Raw genomic sequence first — 24,662 nt, 5'->3', positions numbered from 1 at the left:
TGCATCAGCAGATGCATGACGAACAGATCCAAGGAGGTGATAATTCCCCTCTGTCGGGTGCTGGTCAGACCGCAGTTGGAATACTGCGTTCAATTTTGGGCGCCACACTTCAAGAGAGATGTGGATAACCTGGAGAGGGTCCAGAGAAGGGCCACTCGTATGGTTAGAGGCTTGCAGGCCAAGCCCTATGAGGAGAGACTAGGGCACCTGGACCTCTTCAGCCTCCGCAAGAGAAGGTTGAGAGATGACTTTGTGGCTTCCTATAAGTTCATCATGGGGGCACACAAGGGAATTGGTGAGATTTTATTCACCCAGGCGCCCCCGGCAGTTACAAGAAATAATGGCCACAAGCTAGCAGAGAGCAGATTTAGATTGGACATTAGGAAGAACTTCTTCACAGTTCGAGTGGCCAAGGTCTGGAACGGGCTCCCAAGGGAGGTGGTGCTCTCTCCTACCCTGGGGGTCTTCAAGACAAGGTTAGATAGGCATGTAGCTGGGGTCATCTAAATTCAGCACTCATTCCTGCCTATGCAGGGGGTCAGACTCGATGATCTATTGAGGTCCCTTCTGACCCTAACATCTATGAATCTATGAATAAGGTGAATCTCCCACTGCTGGGGTTCCCCAACCTCCAGGTGCAGAGGTGGTGAATGCCACCCTCCTCACTCCATCTGCACCTATTTCCTTTTTTTCATTTATTTAAACCATTTCATGCCCCACTCTCAGAGATGAAGGAGGCACTCACTACATCACCAGCCAGCAGGGGAAGAAAATGAGGGCTGTGCAAAGCTTCGGTTGCTGATTCAATTTGGTGGAGATTTGGCCTTTTTTGGTGGCCAAATCTCTGAATCTAAATCAGGAGATTTAGGAATTGAATCAGGAGACCCTTTAATCTCTCCAAATTGAATCAGAATCTTCTAAATTGATTTGGAGAAATTCAATGATTCATAGACATAACTTAAATTTTTTTTTTCTACATACCTCAAGGTCCCAGGTGCCTCGTGAATGCTGAGATGCTGGAGTGGATGGAGTGTCCCATGGGAGCACTGGTGTGGTTGGTCCCCAGTGTGTTTGGTGGTGGATCTGGAAGTGGACCAGAAGCACTTCCAGTCCATTTCTGGGTCCACCACAGAGTACATGGGGGACTCTCCCCCCAACCTCTGGCTAGGCAACTGGTTCCTCCATGGTCTGGCGGGGCACCTGGGCCCCCCCCGTGGCCAATCACTGAGCCAGGGGAGAATGGGGGGTCCCCCATGTGCTCGGCAATGGACATGAATGTGGAATTCCAGGTCCACCCCCGCCCTGCGCTCCTGTGAGACACTCCATCTGCCCCACCATCTCAGCATTCACTAACCATGCCTGGTACCTCGAGGTACGTAGTAAAAACATTTAAAGCTGTGTCTATTAAGCCACAGGCTAGTATTTGTTTTGGATTCAGATTCAGTCAATTCGGGAGACAGTTATTCAATTTGGTGATTCGAATCACTGTCCCAATATAATTCAGCCCAATCTGATTCAGAGATTCAGCAGCAACCAAATCTCCATATCAGCCAGGCCAGGCTCATCCCTCACCCCTCTCCCAGCCCAGCAATGGCTACCCTGCCTGCCCCAGCTCCCAGCTCTTGTTAAAGAAAAAGCCCTGACTCAGCAGGTGCTGCTGGCCAGGGGTTGATCCCCGTTGCCCCCCACTTCCCCATACTGCACAGGGAGCTCTGCTTGAGCCCCCTGACCCTCTCTTCACTCTCCCAGCCCCTCCATGAGTGCCCCACATGGGCCAGCTCCAGCCCTTTAAGAAAAAAAATAAGAAAACCCCCAGACTCACCGCTCCTGCCAGTGGGGGTGATCCCCGCTACTCCTCACTCCCCCGCATCATGTGGGGGGGGGCTCTGCATGAGCCCCCGAAGCCCCAAAGTTACACCAGCAGTGGTGAATCCTGGGGCTTTCCTTGGCTTTTTTTTTTTCCTTAAAGGCCTGGAGCTGGCAGCACCTGCTGAGTCAGGGCTTTTCATTTTCCAAGTGCTGGGAGCTGGGACAGGTGGGGCAGATATTGCCGGGCTGAGAAAGTGGGTGGGGAATGGGCCTGGCCAATTCAGAGATATGGCTGAATAGAATCAGGACAGTGTTTTGATCACTGAATTGACTCACTGTCCCCCAAATTGGCTGAATCTGAATCCAAAGTGAATACTAGCTGCTTCTCACAGGCCTAAAGTCTTCATAAATTATCTGGACACAGGTGTCAAAAGCAGACTGGCCAAGTTCACTGACAACAAAAAACTTTGGGAAAGAGTCTCCATACTTAAGGATAGGTTGGTGATCCAGGCCAATCTTGATAGGCTTGCAAGGTGGGTGGCTGAAAAACTGATGGCATTCAATATGGAGAAATGCAAGGTGCTCCACCTCAGGAATAAAAACCCTCATCACACTTATAGACTTGGCAATGCTGTGCTTGCTACCACAATGACCGAAAGAGACTTGGGGGTCATGATTGACCACAAGATGAATATGAGCCACCAATGCAGTACTGCATCTGGAAAAGTGAGTAAAACTCTGGCTTGCATCAACTGATGCATCTTGAGCAAGACCCAAGCTGTCATCCTCCCTCTGTACTCAGCCTTGGTGAGGCTGCACCTGGAATACTGCATCCAATTCTGGGTTCCACAATTTAGGAAGGACGTGGAGAAGCTTGAAAGAATCCGAAGTAGAGATCAGATCTCCAAAGCACATGATCAGAGGGCATGAGAACAGGCCTTATAAAGAGAGGCTGGGAGCTACGGGACTCTTTGGCCTACAGAAGCACAGGCTCAGGGGTGACTTGGTGGCAGCCTATAGGTATACAAGGTGTGTGCATCAGGATCTGGGGGAACACCTGTTAACCAGAGTACCCCAGGGGATGACAAGGTTAAACGGTCAAAAACTCCTGCAAGAATGTTTTAGGCTGGACTTAAGGAAAAACGTTTTATTGTCTGATCCCCCAAGGCCTTGAACAAATTCCCCCCACAGCTGGTGCAAGCATCTACTCTGGACACTTTCTTGAAACATTTGGATGTTTATCTTGCTGGGATCATTTGACACTAGCTGACTTGCTGCCCCTTGGGCAGGGGGCTGGACCTGATGATTTTAAGAGATCCCTTCCAGGCTAATGTCTATGAAATCTACCCCACTGCACACCCTCTGGTTCCGTGTGTGTGTGACATATATCAAACACACACACACACACACACACACAATGCTGAATATTACATAATAAATTTTGAAACAGATAAGAAATTTGAGGGCCATATAAAAGATACACATGTGGGAGTTAGATTAGATGTCCCCTGAAGTTCTTTCCAACACTATACATTTTTAACAAACTGCACTCTTCATACTAATCCATCACCTCTATTCCCAATTTCTGTTCAGCCCTAATAAAAAATAGCCGTCTCACACACACCTACATGCACACACATTTCCTTCTCCCCCTTTGTTCCCCCCTCCCCAAGTTGTATGCCAATGAGGCAAATAGATTCTTTCACCAGTGACAGTTTAAAGGACCAACCTGCCATGAGTTCTCAGTAGCAGGAGAGAAAGATTCTTTCAAGCTTTAACTGGTATATTAAATGAACAAAGGGGAAGATTCTCAGCCTTCCATTACAATGAAAAAAACCACAACGGCCCCAAAACCCCCAAACATGTTCATTCTGGTTATAATAAGTTCTGAAGTATAAACCTTCAGAAGACTGTAAACAGGAACCTGAATGTTATTATTTTGGTTCACTGGTTCAAATCAAGCTTCAGTCTTGATTATTATACTACACAGAGCTGAATACCACACACACACACACATTAGGGGTGTGAGAAACAGGCTGTTTTCAATTCAGATTTGGCCTGAATCGGGAACAGTGATTCAATTCATTGAATCGGATCACTGTCCCAATTTGATTAGACTGAATCCCAATCTGAAGATTTGATACTGATTTGGACTGTCAGCGCTATGGCCATAGGCAGGGTTTTAAATGCTTTTTTCTATATACCTCAAGGTACCAGGAATGGCTCATAAACACTGCGACTGTGGGGTGGATGGAGGATCCCACAGGGAAGTGGGGGGGGGGGGCACCCGCATGCTTGGCAGTGAACCCAGAAGTGGACCCGATGCACTTCTGGTCTACTTCCGGGTCAGCCGACAAGCACACAGGGGACCCTCCCCATGCCCTCCCAACTCAGCAATTGGCCACGGGGGGGGTCCTGGGTGCCCCCCCCCAGACCCAGGAGGCACCAGTTACTGAGCCGGGGGGGGGGGGCAATGTGCACCCCAGCAGACCCAGAAGTGGACTGAAAGTGCTTCTGGTTCACTTCTGGGCCCACTGCTGAATGCGCTGGGGATCCCCCCACGCTCCGGTGGGATGCTCCATCTGCCCCACTATCTCCGTGTTCCTGAGCCACCTGGCACCTTGAGGTATACAGAAAAAACATTTAAAGCTATTTCTATGTTCAAATCATCGACTCTTTCCAAACCTCTCTGAATCAATTCGGAGGGTTCCGATTTAATTCAGAGAGATTAAAGGGTCTCCAGATTCAATTCAGACTTGGAGATTTGGCCACTGAATTAGGCCAAATCAAATCAGCGACCGAAGTTTGCACAGCCCTAATATATGTACATATGTATACCCGCCCACATGTGTGTGTGTGTTGTTGGTTTTAGGGGACTTCACAGTTAGTAACTACCATAATCATAATTGGGAATGTTTTTGGCAGTCTCAGAACATAAGGAAACGATAAATGGAGAGTGAACTAAAATTGCTCTGTCACATTTTAAATTAAGTCAAAGACTGGCAGAAAAATACAAGAAAGCTTGCATAACCACATCCTGTACTCTGCCTCTAAGTAAATACAGGCCCTTCAAGCTCAGGGATTCATGCATGCATGTTGACTACACACTTCATTCCCTCAAGCAGCTCATTCACTATAAAGTTTAAAAATCATCTATTCCTTGTCATACTGCTCAGTAAATGACTGATGAAAACCACATGAAAGTTTTGAAGAAAGATCTGGAAGGCTGTGAAAATGTCAAGTTAGCTTTTTTCTTTTTCACTATGCCAAAAACAAGCCTTTTGATACAGAACTGAGTATAAAACTGGCCTTGACCTCTATGATAGGATGACTAGACCCTATGTGTCATGTAAGTAAGCAGAAGTAGCTTCATAGAGGCTTACAGTGAAGTGTTCTGTACCTGCAGATTTAACAAAATGGCACCAATTCTCATGGCTTCACTGACTTCAAGACTGTACATCTGCTGGGGAAAGCGGGGAGGGCTCTGATTGTTTGGAGGAAGTACCTCAATGTAAACAGTAGTGATGGAACTCCTGCAGGGACAGAAAAAGAAAAAAACAAATCAAAATCAATGGCAATGCAACTTCAAATTTCTACATTTATATGCTGTCCTATTCCTGTAGATTACAACAAGTTCCTCCCCTATTTCAAACCCTTCAAAATACACTTCCCTGCACATTACCTCAGAAATTATTCACACTTTCATTTCAACATAATGAAATATAAATGAATTTTTAAAAGTTGCACAAGAAAGGTACTTTGCCAATAAAAAGCAAAAGCACTTGAGCAAAATAATACCTTTTCTAACAAGGTGCCAAGTTCTGATATTTTACTCATGCTTATCTCATATCTCATCTTTATCTGCTCTAAAGCCAAGCTTTGTTCTTTGGGGGACAAAATGTAGGGAGTGTTGAAGAAAGTCTGGAATACATAGTACTCCACAGCAGAGTAAATACTTGGACTATTACCATGACTCCGGTCATGGTGAACACTGTCATCAAAGCTTATACTACCTGCAGTACCCAAGCTAACTTGCCTAAAGCTAGCTTTGGCATGGATATATGAGCTTCAGTTTCAGCAAGAACTGTAATATAGACACACTCAAGTGAAACTGCTCCAAAGTTACAGTGAGAGTTAAAATAGCCTGAGCAGCCCCAGGAGAAGATTAGGCAGCTTAGAAGCACCTCAATGAGGCTAAAAGTCTAGCCCACGGCTGTCCAATTTCTTAACAGCCTACACACCGCAGGGGCAACAGCATCAGGGTCCACGGGTGCAGTCTCTGGCCCCCAACATGCAGGCTCCCCCAGCACCCTGTGAATAGTTGTCCCACCACTGCTATACTACATATGTTGCAGGACAGCAGCCTCAGTACACCTTCTTGCCTGAGGCTTCCACCGCTGCACTTTGCAGCTTGCTCGCCTGGACATGCTGTGAAATAACATTTTTTCCCCCTTCCCCCTGGAGGGAGAATGGTGGGAGAGCCTGGAGTTCCTGGATGCAGCAGCAGCCACAACAGTGAAGGGAATGGAGTCAGGGGGAATCTGAGAGTTGCAGATTAATGCAGACCATGGGCTGACAGCTGGATAGTGTTGGTGCAGCTCACTTCTAAACTGTCTCCAAAGGAATAAAGTATTGTTCATTATGGCTATGCATAGCTTCAGGTGCTGATTTGATTCAGAGGAGATTCAGCCCGATTCAGCAGTTGAATCTCTGAATCTGAATCGAATCAGGAGACCAATACAAAGGTCCGAATCAATTTGATGCTCTCCAAATCAATTTGGAAAAGATTTGGAGAGCTTTGGAGATTTGGACAGTCTCCACTCGCTGATGCAGGGAGCTGGACCCAGACTCCGTGATGATAAGTAGGGGTTGGGGGGGGGGCTGGAAGAGGGGGAAAGGCACCATGGGGGGATGCCCACCAGTCCCCATCCACTGTCTGCTCCTTAGGCCCCCCTGAGTGCTCCCCCTACCCCCTCCCACTCTCCCAGCCCTGCCAATGGCTGCCCCATCCGGCCCCAGCATACTGGCTTTTTAAAAATTAGATTATGGAATCTTCAGATCAGGCAGTGTCTTCTGTACAGCATCTACTGTAATAATAATAATAATAATAAAAAGGCCCTACAGTCAAAAGATGCTGTAGTGACCATCAGGGATTCTGCGAGGGGGCATAGCAGAGTCCCTCACACAGCACGGGGCAGTGTGGGGCAGCAGGGACTGCCCCCCCCACCTGGCAACAGCTGGTGAGCACAGCCTTTTTTGGTTTTTTGGTTTTTTAATTGCCAGGACACTGGGGCCAGGTGGGGCAGTCATTAATGGGACTGGGAGAATGAGCGGGGGATGGGGGCTTGTGGCAGAGCTCCCCACGTAGCACAGGGCACTGGGGGAGGCAGTGGGGATCACCCTCCTCCCTGGCAGGATCTGGTGAGTTCAGGGGTTTTTTCTTTTCTTTTTTTAAGAGCCAGGATGCTGGGGCTGGGTGGGGCAGCCATTGATGGGGCTGGGAGAGCAGGTGGGGGATGGGGCCTGTTTGATTTGGAGATTCTGTCAATTCAGCCAAATTGATTCAGGACAGTGATTCCAATCACTGAAACAAATCACTGCTGAATCCAAATCTGAAGCAAATACTAGCTGCTTCGCACAGACCTATTGTGCATCACTCACTTGTAACAAGTTCCTCTTCTGCATAAATTGCTTGTCAGAGTTTAATTTTTCATTATCTTTAGCATTAAAGGAAAGTACCATGACAACAGAGATGCCCAACATTTCTAGAAGAAAAATTCTATTGTGCCATTAATGTTGTACAAGACATTAATAGCTGTCCTGTCCTATTACTGTGATAAGAATCATTACTAGACCATTAATATTTAAAACATTGCTACCCAAACTAATCAGATGCATGCATTTAAAGTTAATTTGAAATAGCTTTTGGGTTAACTGAAACTACATTAGTTAAATACTATAACAGAACTTCAGTCATTAATATTTTGATAATTAGCTACACAGGATTCTGATCTACTACTTGTTTGGTGCTGTACTTTACTTTTACATTTACTATGGAATGTAAACAGAGGTGAATCAGGGGTGGTGTGCTTGCACCTCCCTTTGATTCCTGCTCATTTCAAAGTTTAAAACCAACTGCCTGGCAGTGGCAGTGGCATTTATATTCAGGAAGCAGTGAAAGCATCAACTGATTTCACACTTCATTAACGTCTACCTGATTCCTTCTAAACTTTTAATTTCACAAGTGTTAATGACCCACTCTCCTTTTAACGGTCTTGATGTTCCACTAATCCAGCTCACATTTCTTTTTCAAAATTCTGCTGTCTGTTGCCTATTCCTGGTAACATAGCTCCTATTTCACAGCCTTGCAGACTGTTTTTAACTAATTCCAATAAAGTTATACATGCTCTCGCTTCAATCTTAAACTGAATCCTATAGCCCTATGTCCCTAGTATATTAGTAAAGCTTCTAGTTTCTTTTTCTTCATACTAGTTCTATAGTATACTAGAATTTGGGGTGCCCTGAGAGGCTGAAGGGTTGGAAGGGGGAAGAGGTAGTGGTGTTGAGAGTTAGAGTTTTACTTCCCCACACATGGGCAGGGACAACATGTTTATCAAGCTTTTCATAAAATGCTGTCTTTGGTTGGCTGCAAAACTCATTTTCACCTTTACCCTGAAGAGGTGACATTTTAGTGAAAACAATCACCAAACAGAAGTTTGATGCTTATTTGCTTTTCTTTTAATCATAGTCTAAAAACAAATACAAAATTTCCACTGAACTTTAGGGTACAGACATAAATGAGAGCAGTTAACACCTGTCATTGTGATAAGTGTTTAAGAAGCTCAAACCTGAAGATTATTGACACAGTAGATGTAAAGGGATCTGAGTCAATTAAGCAATAGCTGGATTTTTAAAAAGGAATCATTTTGACTACACTATGTGTGAAGTGAATTTCCTTGTTAGGTAGCAGTGATATTTTAAACATCACTACTTTTCCACTGATTTTCCACAAATGCATTATTTAAACTAATGCTACAAATCAGGATTATTGGATTTGAAAAATTTACCAGAGCTAAATGTTAAAAAATGAGTATGATGAATAAGCTGATAAGAACCCATTGTAGCACATGCAATCATTGTTTACACATGCAAATGACTTTTTATGAGGTCTATTACCTCTATTTTATATGCATATGTAAATACCTTTTTAGCTTTTAGTGTGCATGCTTACAACTACTGAGAATGAAATTACTTTGGCTCTGTATCTTCTTTTCCTATGTCTTAGTAACACCCAACTAACTTAAACCAAACTCAGTTTAAAATATGGATTTTTTTTTGCTCATTACACTTGGCTTTTCATATTCAGCAAATTTTCTTTAACTCTAAGATAAAAGCATAGGAATAAAATACTTCCAGCCTGTAACCTAGAAGATTTCAGTATAATAGTTTATTCCTAATGTTTTACTATCCTCAGACCATTTACTGACATACTTTAGTGCTCTCCACTTCTAGCCATTTATTTTATAAGTTTAGTCAGGGGCTATGCAAAATGTTCGGAAAAATATTTCAGCATAATGAAAGGATAAAGAGTCTTCTACACTGTAAACAGTTGCAGTGCATGTACTATATACCATGTGAAAAGATGAAAATGTGACTTTTCTGTAATAAAACAAAGCTTTAGAACCAAGATTAAGAGAGAGATCCACTTTATCAAAGTTTGAGCAATTCTGCATCTAAAACAGTTCACATATGTATATGGCAAGAGTGTGACTTTAATGCTACCAATAGTGCAAGTGTGAGGCAAAGCAAATCTCCCATCATTCTAGGAGAAGCACTGGAGAGAACGTGGCCCAGTTTGCACCTTGGCCTTGCATTCCTTGAGCCCAAGACGCATGATGAATAGCAGTGTTTTTGAGAACAGACCCTGAATAGCTATTCATATGGTGGGAAGCTCCTCCTTTCTCATCACTTTGAAGCTACATGGAAATTGTTTGCCCTCTGAGCTAATGTAGATGCTCTGGTCACCAGCAGCATAATATGGGGAGGGCAGGTAGGGCATATGTTCTGGGCACTGCCTAAGGGAAGAGGTGCAAGGACAGGGGTGGGCAATTATTTGGGTCTGAGACCTACAAGGGGAATTTTGATAAGCTGTCACAGGCCAGATCTGCATCCATCCCCCTGCTGCAACTACTCGCCAAAACTCCCTATGGGACTGCAGGTAGGTGTGGAGCACTATTCGGGAGGAGTGGCTGAGGCTGGGATCATGGGACTGGGTTGCAGGGCAGTGGCAGCTCCTCTGGCTAGGATATGTGTGTGTGTGTGTGTGTGTGTGTGTGTGTGTGTGGAGGGGCAGGGGGGTGTGGGGGCATGTGCATGTGTGTGTGTGTGGGGAGGGAAGTGCCTAAGTACTAGGTCCTGGGAGCCTGCTGGGGGCAAAGGGGGTGGGGGGCAGAGGGTGCATGCAGCAGAGTTCACCTGGGTGGTATAGCCCCACCTGCTGGCACATTGGGCAGACTATGGCATGCTCTTGCTGGCGCCCACAGCTCAGCTTCATGCTGTTCCTACTGCCCTAGTGGCAGTTTCTGCTCTTGCCTCTGTCATGCTGCACCAAGCAGCTTCCAATGGGGCTGTTCCTGGTGTGGCTGCAGCTGGCCAGGAGCTGCTCTGCCTCCCCTGCCTCCAGCAGTGGCTCCTGCTCCTGATTTTGCCCTTGTCATGCCACTCTGGTGGGAGGGTGGCCAGGAGCTGAAGCCAGAACCCTGAGCCAAGAGCCACCTGGCTGAAGCTGCCCACCTGCCCACCCAGAGCAACCTCATGCAGCATGGTAGGAGCAGTTTCTAGTGGGGCTGTTCCCAATGTGGCTAGAGCCAGCTGGGTGCTGCTCTGCTCCCCTGCCTCCAGTTGCAGCTCCTGTTGCACCACGCCATTTCTGGTGGGCAGGAGGGCATCTCCAGCCCTAGCTTCTGCCCCAGCATTTGGGACTCTGACTTCAGCTCCCAGGCACCTTCCTGGGAGTCAGAGCCCCACATGCTGGAGTGGGAGCCATCTAGCTGGAGCTTCCCAACCACCCAGAGAGTCACAGCATAATACAGGCAAGAGCAGGATCAGGAGCCGCAGCTGAAGGCAGAGGAGCAGAGTAATGCCCAACTAGCTCTAGCCACACCAGGAACAGCCCTGCCGGAAGCTCTGCATGCTGGCCAGTGCTGGGCAGGAGCCTGGTGCAGGCTGCCCTGACCAAAGCAAGCAGGTCTTGCCCACATGTAGAGCACCATGGGTGCAGCCATGAGCTGATCCAGTCACCTGCCTCACTGGCTGTATTTTGCCCACCTCTATGCTAGGAAAATGGGAAGGAGATGCCTTAACCTCCCAACCACCTGCTCCACTTGGATGTTCTGGCTGCACAAAGCAGCAGGACTGGCAGTGTGCATCAAGGAGAGCAAGGCATTCTGGAATTACAGTTCTGTAGAACATCAGTTCAGTTCACCATTGCTGGAAGGAAAATTCACCCTAACTTTTTGCCAAAATCAGTATTTTTTGTTGTTGTTTTCTCAACACTGGCTTCAGCAGCAAAATTGGGGAGAAATTTCCCTTCTAGCAACTGCAAACTCCACTGCTGCTCTAGAGAACTAAATTCCTAAAATACTTTCCACTTTATGACACACCCTGGTAATGCTGCTGTTTGGTCTTGCTCCTTGTCACTGCAAAGCAAGAAGGTAAAGGGTGGGAGGAGAGGAAGTTGGCAGAAGAAAGTTGAGAGAGGATTGTCCCAGGGTGCATTCTGTACATGTTATGCCTCCCTTGCTTACTGTCTCCATTTCAATTAATGCAAGAATGCATGTACAACTACACAGAGTATTATGCATATTAACCAATTTGTATCTGAGGATATATTTCATCATGGCATGCCCCATTCAAAGAGGAAATACCTTTACTTTTAGTATTCATTTCAAGGATGTTATGAAAAGATATTCTGAGAAGATTAATGCACTTCATGTGGTCATTCTGATCACTAAATTAAATTATTTTACAATTTAAGTTGAATAGGACAGAGAACACAATAAAAACTATATATAATTTCTTAGGTATTACAAATTTCCTTCCTTTTCACTAGACATTGCTCATAAAAGCCTGCTCAACTGTGACATAAATAGCTAAAAGCTGAAAAGATCTATCATAAAGTATTTGTCCTTTGTTAACATAATGATATATATTTTACTATTCCTGTATCATATTAACACTGGCTACTAATAGATATCTTAATAATACTGCTTACAATACTTTACCATCTGCTTATAAATGAATTACAAATGCATTATTTGAAGTGCTATTCCAAAATATTATATAAAATTCAGCTAATTTAAATATAGATTTACAAAGAGGAAAAGAGTCATTTCTTGCTTTCTTTTATATTTTTCTCCACCATTTACAAGCTATATCATTTTTTAATTAAGCTTTTACCCAGTGCAAGTAAAGGGTTGCTTTACTTTTTATGTAGGTTTGGAGTGTTTTAGCAACAATGGTTCACAAACTGTAGGAGAAGCAAGCATTCTTTGGGCTATCTTTTACTGGACCAACAGTATAATTGAACATCTATTGGTACAGGTTATTGGTTACACTCCAACCTTTATTTTTTATGTTTTCCATTTATAGTGATCATAAAATACCCCATGTTAACTACAGGAAAAATCTGTCAGACTTCTCAGTGATTTTCAAGGAAGAAACTTTGTACCTATGCTACTAATTTCAATGGAAACAGGAATTCATCTCTGGCCTTTCACCATGGAATCAAATCAGCTAAAAATCTTTCAAAAGCATTAACAGGATTGTTCCTTTTTTAAGATTTTCTGTTTACTGGAGTCATTAGAGTTTTGTAAAAATCAAAATTATATGTCATTTATAGCATTATAAGTCAGTTATCAACATTATATAACAGTTTGTATCCCTGATAGCTAAAATATTTAAAAGAGATCTCAATATAAGATTACTTTTAAAAATAAATAGTTTTAATGTTCTTCATCTCTTTCATGGTCAGGGCTCATAAAGGAAAAAAAAAATACACAAGCCAGTCAGTAAAGGACATAATTCCTAGATTTGAGCAAAGAGGTTCTGGTAAGCTTCCTCAGGAAATTAGGAAAAGCTCCCAGAGTCACATTTCCCCTTGATATCCAGGTTAGTGTCTCTTTGCTTTATTATACATGTAGAAAGAGGGTGTGTTGGAGGTCTGTGCTCCCCCCCCAATGATTCCCAGTCTACTAAAATCTGTAACTGGCTTTATAATAATCAAATGTATTATACACAACATTACTGTTCTGACCCTCATTCTTCTGATTTTTACTATGTTCTCATTTATACTGCGAATCATTTCCTTTCAGATAAAATGTATAATAATGTTTTATACATGTGATAGCAAGTTTCTGTCTGAAATTTCCAAGGCTCGCCCGCGCCCGCCCGCCTCTGCCTGTCCGGCAACCGGGGCTGTGCGCTCCCCCGCCGCCTCTGCTGCCTTCCCTCTGCCGGGCCCCTGCCGCCTGTCCCCCCTCCGTCCGTGTGCCCCGGGCCTCCGCGCCAAGGGCGCCATCTGCGGCCGCTCCTGCCTCTCAGGGCCGTTCTCCCCCCCTAGCTCCTTTCCGTCGGGCCTCCTCCGGGGCTGTTTGCGCTCGCCCGCGGCTGCGGCGGGCAGGGCTGACGTGTGCGGCGCGTGGCGTGCCGAGAGGCCGGGCTGGTGCCCATCCCTCTCGGCCGCCCCGCCACCCGGCAGCCCTCCCCCGTGCCCGGGCCCTCCCATCTGACTGCAACCTCAGATCAGATGTGGCGACCCGCTGAATTTAAGCATATTAGTCAGTGGAGGAAAAGAAACTAACCAGGAAAAGTCTGTCTGAAATTTCGACAGGAAGAATTGAGAGAATCTTTATTTGAATGATGGCATTAAGAATGTGTGATAAACCATGTGCATGGAATTGTACACATCCCACAGATAAAATCTTCTGCATTTTTTGTGTTATTGTGCAAAAAATTAAGGTCCCGATCATTAAGGGCATATAGGTTTTCCAGATCCTAAGTGATTTTACTACTAGATTCTCAGGGAGGTTTGCAAAAATTAAATTTAAACCCTTATCTAAAAAGATTCTCCCCCCCGTATGTTTAGGCTACATAAAAACAAAGAGAGAATCCATGCACAGTTCAATATTGCGTTGTACCCTAAGTAATGTATATCCTGTTTTATGCATATCACCTCATACTTACTGAGAAAAGAATGTAGCCATGACAGTAATAATAAGTTAGTTATTCCTTAGCTTATTTCTCAAATACATGAAGCAGTACTTATTGCAACATACTCAAAGTATGTAATGTAGTGCAAGAAAACAGGATTGTTACCTATTGAAGCAACCGTGGAATTATCATTTGTAGAAATTAAGATATTTATCTAAAGATTCTATTGGGTACAGCCAATAACTTCCTTAGCATGCATGAGTAACTTGATTCTGAGTTAGCAAAATCATTCCCACGATACTTCTATTATTGCCTGCCATCTGCCTGCCCTTTAGAATGGATATTCACAGAGTGGACAAGTTTTCAAATGACTAATAACTCTACAGATATTATGTGGCTGGGAGGCCCATCAACTGATTGAGTGCACCCCTGCAGCTGGGAGATCAAGGCAGCTGCAGTTTCCCAGACTTGGGAAGGAGCCTGAGTGCGGCAGGAGGCACAACTGTGTGGATCATGCATTAGATCCCATCATGACTTTACCTACACATGTAGAGGGGCCCTCATTCACATACAGTGCTAACATTCATGCTCTGAAAAGTCAATCTCTTTTTGTATGTCTCATGATGGACACACGTAAATTAAGGCACCTCAAATCACTTCTGCAAATCTTGGTTAGAGCATGATTTCCCATTAAGCTGCTAACATTTATGTAAAAATATTTTTGTTGTAGATTCAGAACAAAAAAAAATGAAGCAGGCTGCAAGGAACCACAAGAAATGGGAACTGTTTTTACTTTTCACGTGGTCAGTAATAAACAGCCTCTGCAATAGAACAGAATTCATCCCCAGCTATATAACAGAAAAAGAATTTCTTCAGGGACCTATTAACATTTGGACTTACTAACAGTGAAAACAAATTATAAGAGGGAAGGAAAGGTTAAAATAATGGTAAGAATACATATTTTCAGAACCTGAATGGATTAGAACATTTCCAAAATTAAAATATAATAATGAACTAGTAATAGCAAATGTTTCTGCATAATTTAGCCATTATAGTGTGCTAATTTCTCATACATCTGACAACACAACTGGGATTTGAGATGTCTGTAGTGAGGGAGGTGGGGAATCCATTTACATTCTATTTTATATGATGACCCTTTCCTCCTCTATTGAATTCCCTCTTTATGGATCTGAAAAGCATTACAGAGGTGCCATTAAATGAGGCTACCATTTCCCCATTGCCGTCAATGGAATGAACTTGTCATATTATCAGTGCAACAAGGCACTGCAGCCAGAACGTGTCATCTCAGTCATCTTATTGTATTTCTCTACATGGTAGTGAAAGAATAACATGTTTTGCCTGTACAAAGAAACTAAGAAACAAAAGGAGGGAAGCAAAACTAGATATAATTAGTTTAAGTAGTGAAAGCCCTGCTAAAATCCAAACAGAGCAAACTGATAGCACAGCAGGTTTGAATTTAGATTTTAGTGGAATACACTTTACTATTTGCACAGCTTGCTATTTATATTCCAAAATGTGCCAACTCTGAAAGAACATCATGCCATAATTCTTTGTCACCTGGACAGAAGGCTGTCTCAAGAACAGGATCAGTCTGTTATTAATCATTTCTGCATCAGAGCAACCCTTGTAAAGAGCCACTAACTCCTATATCCTTCTTTATTTGTTTTATTCCATCTACTCTCTCAATTTCAATTAATTGCATTAAAAATACACAGATAAAACTGAATATGTAATCATGTATTTAAAAGAACAAAAGAAAAACAACAACAAAAACATTCCAAGTGACCTAAAGAAGGAATAGCCTGTGCTACAGACAACATGTAAATAAGGGATAAAAATGAATGCATTACACTAATTTCTAATATCATACTTATCAAAAGAACCAAAATGGGTTCACTGCGCAAAACAAAATACCATATTTACTCAAATATAAGACAAACCTGAATATAAGGTAACTCCCAATAATTAGATTATTTATATGGAAAATTATATCTTTGCCCCCACCCTCCCAGCTTTTTCTTCCTGAAGACGCTTTCCCTCCTTCTTACTGTCAGATCCTACTCTTCCTGAGCACATGGACATTAGAGGCAAATTTGAAAACAATGACCTTTAAATAAACATAGCTGTAATCATTTACATATAGGGAAATTATTATGGGAACCCATAGACTTAGTTCTTCCAAAACTGATGCAGTTTATCTCCTTTGAAACTACTGCAAATTTTAGCTCAGATGCTCCATAAGCACAATTTTAAGTAGCTCTTTAGTAACTACTTATATATAGTACAAATGATGCACGATATTAGCCCAAAGCCAAAAGGCTCTTGATTTACCATATAGTTCATTGGGCTGTGCCCCAGCAGAATCAACAGTGTGACCTCCCATGGTGACCTCACAACTCAGCACTGCTAAGTCTGTGTGTGTATTCCCAATTACCTGCCTCCGCCCCCCCCCCCACCCCCTATATACAAAACATCCATGTGCTAATTAGGCCCCTAGTCATCACTGGAACTCCATGTTCTTGTCATGAGTCCTGGAATCCTTCAAAAATTTAACTGTAGATGAGGCACAAGGCAACCTGGTTTGGCTCCACCTCATGGAGGATGGGTCACACTAGACATATGCGACAGGCTGAGAAAGGGGACAACAGAAAGATTCTGGGTAAACTGTTTGGGTTCCTGTTGGGTGATGCTTGCCAGACATTTAAGGGTAGTGAAGAAATAGGAATATTGGAAATAGGAAAGAAAGATCTAATGCAGCTGTAGGGATGAAGAAGAATTCTAAACATATTCAGTGTAGTGGCTCTCCACAACTTGAAAAACAGCACTGAGGGGTGCTGCACACAATGAGCACCACCATATATCTTATTCAGATGGGCTGCACTAACCTAACCTTGTGGTAGGTTCCCATCAGTATGTTTGCCCAATAGGGGCCATGTGTTTTATAGTCATGTTCAATTTTGGCTACATTTTAATCAACTTCATAGTTGGTTTCCAGTCCTGATCACATGCTGTTTTTGGCAATCATTTAACAATAGATAATGATATTTTCTAAGGTTTCCTTGTATGTGAATGTAAGACAAGGGGCTCCCCCCCCCCCATGCTGACTGGAGGGAAAAAAATCTCATCTTGTATCTTAGTTAATATGGTACATTGAAGCCACATCTTCTTGTGCATCTACTTTGATTTAGATTTTTGAAAATAAGAGTGTGCCTCTTTTCTTAAACACAAGTTTAAAAGATTTTGTTTTTAAATGAATTACCTTCTTTCTGAAGGAGGAGCATTATCAGATGCTCTGACAGTGAGAGCATATGATTGCCCCACTGACAGTACAACTCCTGGGGTAATGGTGATAAGGCCTGTTTGGCCATTGATGATGAAGTCTCCCTGAGCTCCAGCCAGGATTTCATATGTGATCTGCCCATTTGGCCCTTCGTCTGCATCTAAAGCAGTGAGCTGTAATTGAAAATCAGAATGTAAATGCTCAATATCAACCAACTATTATATTTTCATTTCTTTTAGCAACCTGTTAGGAAATGGGGAGGAGGAAATTATCAAGAGAGAAAGAAGCATATTTCAATTATATACTTTAACACTTCATAAAATATCTACACTGCTTTTCCAGCACTCCTGAGGACACCAATCTTGAAAATGCCCTGCTCATTCACTTGCACTGCAACCAAAAGGCCTTCATGAGGACATGAAGACATGCCAAAGGATACCTCCTGCCACTGCTCTCAAGAACAAAAGAGATCTCTAGAGAAGTGTGTGGGGGGGGGGGTGAGGTGGGGGGCAACTACTGTAACAGGTGCTGGTCCCAAGGGCAGTTGTGACAACCCATGGTGGCTGCTTGGCCTTGTCTGTGCCCTCACTTCTCAGGCTTGCTTCCTTTCATCCCACCTGCCATACCTTGTTGCTATTAGATCCTTAGAAAGAGAGGCTGCCTCAGGGATCTTATGATGCCATTCAGGTGTCGCTACTCAGTGCCTTGAGAGTTAATTACATGGCTCTGACCAACCCTTACACCACACCCAAACTTCACAGATGTTACCATTCAAACTGTCCTGCTCCTTCCAGAGCCTTTCACCCTTCTTAGAGTTGCTGACATGCCCAGCACCTGTTACATGTTACAGCCTTGCACAGTCCCCGAGTGCCACTCTGGTCCCTTTCCCAGCTCAATCTGCTGCTTTGTTTTCTTCTCCCTGCCTTATCTGCTGCTGTACTGCCTGTCCCACCCCAGTCTGGCACCTACCACACAGAGAGACTGTCCATGCTACATCTGGCATGAATATCACAGGTCAGGCGCTTCTACTTTAGAGTAACTTGTTGGGGGATGCAGGGGGGAGGGTTAGAGGTGGAGAGGGGTGGAGCACGGTAAGGGCAGGTCCACCTCCTCATTTCTGGGTCTGATGTATGTTGAGCAAGAATGGTTTGGCAGGGCATGCTTCAGAGAATTGCTGCCAGGAGTACCAAGAAATATTGCCAACATGCACAAAATGTATAAGAAACTCCTGCACAACAGAAAAAACAAACTGGATTCATTTTGAACTAGAAATAAATTATAAAAAATAACTAAACATTAATGAAAAACATTAATGCAACATTAACTTTATTCTTTATTGATAGGAATTTACATCACTGTCTGAAAAAAAAAAAAAAAGATAGTTACAAAATAAATATTTAAATTAGGGTCCAAAATTTACTTATTGAAAAGTTCCATAACTTGCCTTTCTTGTATCTTTACTGGGACAATGCTATTTCTGCCAAATAGTCAAAAATCCTGTGTAAGTAACCTCACCAGGTTAGCTTGGGAAACAGCAACAAAATTGTCCATGTGATTACATGTGTATTTTGGATAGAATAGTAAACAGAGGACATGCAAGATGCTAAAGATTTGTATACATCCACAACAAACACAAACACTACTTACACATATGTATAAAATGTATAGAGAATCCAAGACTGTTCCTTCTTATTATCTTTTTTCCTGCTTTTGAGACTTATGCAAATATACAAACAACTGTACACCACATACATGATTGTCATATCCATGTGAAAAAAAATCAGTTCAATGCGATAAATTGCATTTATTCTGCATTTCTACTAAATCACCTGCTTTCTATCTACCTTTCCCCACTGGAACTCTAACATTTAAAACACCTGCTGCTAAAAAGAAAAAAACCCAAGCATATCTTTTTCTTCAGACATAGCAATTTCCCCACAAACTTATACAACTTGAAGCCCAAGATAAATATGTCTAAGGTCTGATAACTTTATATCCATTAGGGCTAGAATTGGAAGTTTTATACACTTGGAAAACAATATCTTTCCAATGGGAAACACAACTCTTGCTTCCACCTTTAATATATTTTAAAATTCCAAAGACAAACATATACATATACTCCCACGGTCTCTGAAAGATGGCATTGTGACAGCGTGCTAAAATAACTTGTCATTACGGGTATATCTTTTGAATCTTATACCAAATAGACCTAATTAGAATGATCAGTGGGCTACACTCACATTACTGACATGTTTAGAACAAAACCAATGTTATAAATCCTGTTATTGGTGATTCAGGAAGACTATATGTGCTAAGAACAGATCAAAATCATGCACATTTTGCCCTTTTCATATGCAATGTGAATGGCTTACTATATAAACAAAATAGAAATGCTGTCAATAAATCAGGGCTAGTGCTTATACCTTGACCTTTACACTATGTATTGAAACTTTCCTCTTAATACTGTATTCACAAAATGAAAAAATGGTATACTATTCTGCCCCAGTTACATGTGGAGGAAAGAGCTGAAATTCCAAAAATAAGATCTCTAAACTCAAAGCCTCCTAACTGATAAACAATCATTATTTTCCTTCTTTAAAATATACATTTAGCTGATACAGATGGCAGTTCTCCAGACAGTTCTAAGATTTTGTGTCACCATGCATTGCCTCTAACTGCAGGGCATGAAATCAGTCAGTACAATATGGCATACTGAAACCTTTTGGCAGTTAATTCTACTACATATATTGGCAAGCACTGTCCATCAGCTCATCTTCCTGAGTGAATAGCAGTGAAGTCAGGGTGACAAAGACTAATTGTACAGCTTTGTTCCTTGCTGCTCCTATTTGAATTTGGACAGATGAAGATGTGAATCAACAAGGGGCACCAGCAGTTACAGGAGAAGAGCCACAGGGAGTTTGGAAAGATATAAAAAAGGAGGAGTGATTCCTTGCTGGGCTGGGAAAGAGGTAATTAAAAAAAATTAAAAGATGGGTAGTAGGGCTGTGTGAAGCTTTGGTCCCTGATTCAATTCGGCAGAGATTCGGCCCATTCCAGTGGCTGAATCTCCAAATACAAATCAAATCAGAGGATACTTTAATCTCTCCAAATGGAATCAGAACCCTCCAAATCAATTTGCAGAGAGTCGGAAAGATTCAGAGATAGACACAGCTTTAAATGTTTTTTCTACATACCTTTAGGTGGCAGGGGCTTGTGAATGCTGCAATGCTAGGGTGCATGGAGTATCTCACAGGAGCATGGAGGGCTCCCCAGCGCACTCAGAAGCAGTCCCAGAAGTGGACCAGAAGCACTTCCGGTCCACTTCTGGGTCCTCCAGGGAGTGCACAGAAGCCCCACCCCCACCCTCCAGGCTCATCAACTGGTGCCTCCTGGATCTGAGGGGCACCCAGGGTTCCCACACACCCAATCACCAAGCCGGGGAAGCACGGGGGGGGGGCAGCGTGCTCCCCGGAAGACCTGGAGGTGGACCGGAAGTACTTCTGGTCCACTTCTGGTTTTGCCACAGAGCATGTGAAGGGCCCCCCCCCCACACTCCTGTTTGATGCTCCATGTGCTCCAGCATCTCAGTGATCATGAGCCTTGAGGTATGTAGAAAAAACTTTTAAAGCTGTGTCTATGTCTGAATCACTGATTCTCTGAATCAGCATCGAATCTTCAGATCCAGATTCTGTTGAGCCGAATCAGGGATAGTGATCTGAATCAACGAATCAAATCACTGTCCCTGCTTGAGGTTGAATCTGAATCAAATAGGGCCTGCTTTGCATTACCCTAATAGGTAGCCCTGTGAATTTTTTGCTGGCCTGCCTGTTTTCCTGGTTTTCTTAGTATAGACTGTAATTCCAGAATGTCATATTGCATGTTTGATATTAACTTCTGAATTTAAGGGTAACAAGTGATGACACAAAGTTCTAAAACCCAGGAAAACTACTCTCTGAACCCACATCCCTAAATGCTGCCACAGAGTTACCAAATGTGGAGACCCAGGAAATGCCTGCCAATGAGAACTTGTTTTCTCAACAGTTGCAATACGGACACTGGCAGGAGCATATAGAGAGATAGGCAAGCTCTTTTCCCATTCAGATCTGGGTACAAATATTATGTAACTCATTAATCAACATAGTATTATGTTGTCAGCCTTCATTAGGGCTCAGAATTTCAGAGGATATTATTCAAAACCTTAGGGGCATCTTCTCCCAAGACACTATGGCTAAGTACGGACAGTCAAAAAGTCTGAGGGTCAATTGAATCAATCTATGCAGCTTTCTCTAAGCTGGATAGATAGGACCATTATCAAACAGAATACACATTCTTGGCCAAGACAGGCAGATACCTGCACTGCCCAAAGTGGGCACTCACACACACCTCCCAGCTGTGTCAGGCAGCAATCTCCCTAGTTCCACCCCCTTGCCAGTCCCCCATACGTCAGCCAGAGGAGGTGGGTCCTGGAGGAGATGGATCCCCACTCTGGTTCCCCAGCTGGGGTCTGCACAGTAGATGGGAAGGAAAGCCCCCAAGGCAGGGGCTTCCTGCACATGGTTCCATTGGGTTGCAATCACCCCAGCTCCACCCCCTCATCAGCCTTTCTGACTGTTAGCCATGGGGGGGCAGGCAGGTGGGGAGGGGAATGCACCCCCACCCCAGCACACCAGGTGGGGGAGAAAAGAAACCCCCAGGTGAGGCCTTTTATTCCCACAGTGTAGGTCTGCCAAGGTCCAAGCATCCCAGTCCCTTCCCCCTGCCTGTCAGTCCTCCACCACCCATGCTGTGCAGAGCCCAACTGGGAAGAGCTGGGAGTAGGGTGGGGGTCCATTCCCCACCCTTGCCCACCCCTCTACTACTGCCAGTGGGGATGGGGAGGCTGCCTCCGCTCTGTGACAGCTGGGGGCAGGGCTTCCCTCCTGGGCTGAAACAGGCAAGCTGGGGCAGAGGCTAGCCTGCCCGATCTGTGAGAGGTTTTGGTTAGCAGGAACTGAAATGCATGGTGGGATGCAGGAAGATTGAGGCCTAGCTTGTGTTGGAAAGGGATCTGGGACAGAAGTTTGACAGATCAGTTAAATCTAAATCAGTTAAGTCCAATTCTACATACATTCAAGCCTATCTTAAACTGGTTTTGGCTATTTTAAACCTCTCTATGTGCACTGAACTTCTGTACTGTTACAGGTTTAAACCAATTTCCAATCACTTATACCAATTTGTGTGTACTGTCTACTCCTAGCCTTTGTAAGTGGGGAAACATGCATGGAAAAGTACTACTAGAGTAAGTATGGAGAGAGAGAAGGCAACCAAAGCAATATTATGAAAAATAGTCACGTCTGCACATGATGCTAATCTATGGGGAGATCATAAAATACTGAGAGATATAGCCGGTTTTTATCTGTTTCACATACATCATAGTGAATAGAAAAGGCACATTCCCAATAACCAAAGACATACTAAAGTCATTTATTTTTGGATTGAACTTTGTCATATTCAGGTCATTTAAAGTTTATTTTGAATTATCTTTTGCAATGCATGCTATTTTAGGCAAAGCTCCCAAATCCACAGCATTCTTGTGTGATACCATAATATTTGATTCCCACATTGAATGCATGAACCGATTTTAATAGTGATCCCCTGCAATGGCTTTCAGAAAGCAAGTCTTTCAACATTCTTTATGGAGAACAATTTCTTTAACATTGTGCTTTCTTGCCAAATTCTGTATAGGAAGTCCTATAAACAATTATATTGTAACAGCAGCATATTGAAATTTCTTTGATGCTTCAACAAAATGACCTATCATAGTTGGAGTCAACATATCAGATGCAATATGTAAAATCCACTTGTACTCCTTTTGGGGATTGAAACGGGGCCTGCAGTGCCAAAGTATCAAGGTTTACTGATATGCCCCAGATTTTTAGAGCTTAAAATTCTCACAAACCATACATTTCTCTAATAAATCATTCTACAGTTTTCCTACAAAATTTTTCATACTCATTAACCTTGCAAAGAAGAATTAGTACAAAAACTTGGTGGCATAGTTAAGAATAACCTTCTCCACTGAACATCAACCGTTGCTAAATAAAACTCTACACAAAATAGAAAATCTTAAGCTTCTAATTACAGGACTTGGAGCAGGGCCAGTTTTTACTGTGACAACATGAAAAGGAAAATCAGTTGAATACACAAATACATAAATTAATAAGGTTAATTAAACTCAAAAATAAAGAAGTGTTGTAAAGCTAAGTCATATGAATAACACTGTCAGGGCTAAACAATGCCTAAAATACAGAGTTAGAGCCTTAGAATTGCCATGATGTACAGTTTTGGAAATTCAAGCTCCAGGTGTGTCAAACTGATACAGCTTAAGAGTTAACATGATTTTGGAAATATTTAAATGTCTAAAATATACAGAAAAAGACTAAACCAGATTCATTCTACTTTCTGAAAATGTCTTTCATGAAGTACTTGCAGTTTCACTACCTTAGTGTTGAATAATGGTTAAGTTTTCAAGTGACAGGTGTATTCTGTTACTTGCCCTATACAACTAGAGTTGGTTTTGTAGCCTGAAAAAGGACAACCACAATAATAAAGATAACTATCATTATATCTCACAAAAATTAAGTTAGATGAGAACACATACTTGGAATAGACATCATACACCTGACATTTAGAGAAACTGTTTCACTTAACCTGTTTTGAAATTATGGTTTGACTTTGCTTATTATGAAGTTAATAGACACCATGATCATCAACAATTCCAGCAGTTCCACATCTGTCAAGAGTTAAAAGTTCAGTCAAGTTGGTCCATTTCCCAAATGCCATGCATGATTAATTCTTACTAACCTAAATTGAATGTACAGATATTATCTGCCAAGCTGGTTTAGTTCCCAACAGCCATACTTAGAATGTTGGTTCCAGTCAAGCAAGGCTAATTTTCCAAAGTCATACTCAGTTATTATAAATTTATTTGAACATTCTAGGTAATGTTATTAAAATCACCGTGTAAACAGTACAGCTGACTCATTTGGAGCAATTTGCCACTGAGGACAGCAATGACTGGGCCTGACAAAACTCAGATAGCTCTTCATTTACTAGCTTTACTTTACCCCCCTTTACTAGCAAGAAGCAAGCTCCTGTGGTAGCAAATCGTGTCAGCTGTGATATTCCAGCTGTGGGGGTGCATGGAGTGTCCCCATGGCTGGAAGCTCTGTCAGCTGATGGAGCTTCCAGCCACCGGGCATGTGCTCCTGCAGCTGGGAGCCAGTGTTAGCTAGGAGTTCCCAGTCTCATGGTTGCACATACCACACCCCCAGCTGGGAGCTCTGATCAGCTGATGTGGCTC

The 24,662-nt window shown here is 43.1% G+C and overlaps 1 protein-coding gene across 3 annotated transcripts in view; it reads right to left on the bottom strand.

Moving 5' to 3' along the window:
• Positions 1 to 24,662, bottom strand: part of PCDH15 (protocadherin related 15) — a 1,303,618-nt gene that overhangs the window by 393,209 nt on the left and 885,747 nt on the right. For all 3 annotated transcript variants that reach the window (XM_059729933.1, XM_059729932.1, XM_019484297.2), the window contains 2 exons: positions 17,300 to 17,493; positions 5,210 to 5,342 (listed from right to left, as the gene is read on the bottom strand). In XM_059729933.1, the coding sequence (XP_059585916.1) occupies positions 5,210 to 5,342; positions 17,300 to 17,493 (327 nt within the window). The remainder of the gene's footprint in view (positions 1 to 5,209; positions 5,343 to 17,299; positions 17,494 to 24,662) is intronic.

Source organism: Alligator mississippiensis, chromosome 6 (genome assembly GCF_030867095.1).
Source record: "Alligator mississippiensis isolate rAllMis1 chromosome 6, rAllMis1, whole genome shotgun sequence".
In the NCBI taxonomy this organism is placed as follows: domain Eukaryota; kingdom Metazoa; phylum Chordata; order Crocodylia; family Alligatoridae; genus Alligator; species Alligator mississippiensis.
The sequence above is the reverse complement of the archived record's forward strand: the minus strand, read 5'-3'. Positions and strand labels throughout refer to the sequence as shown.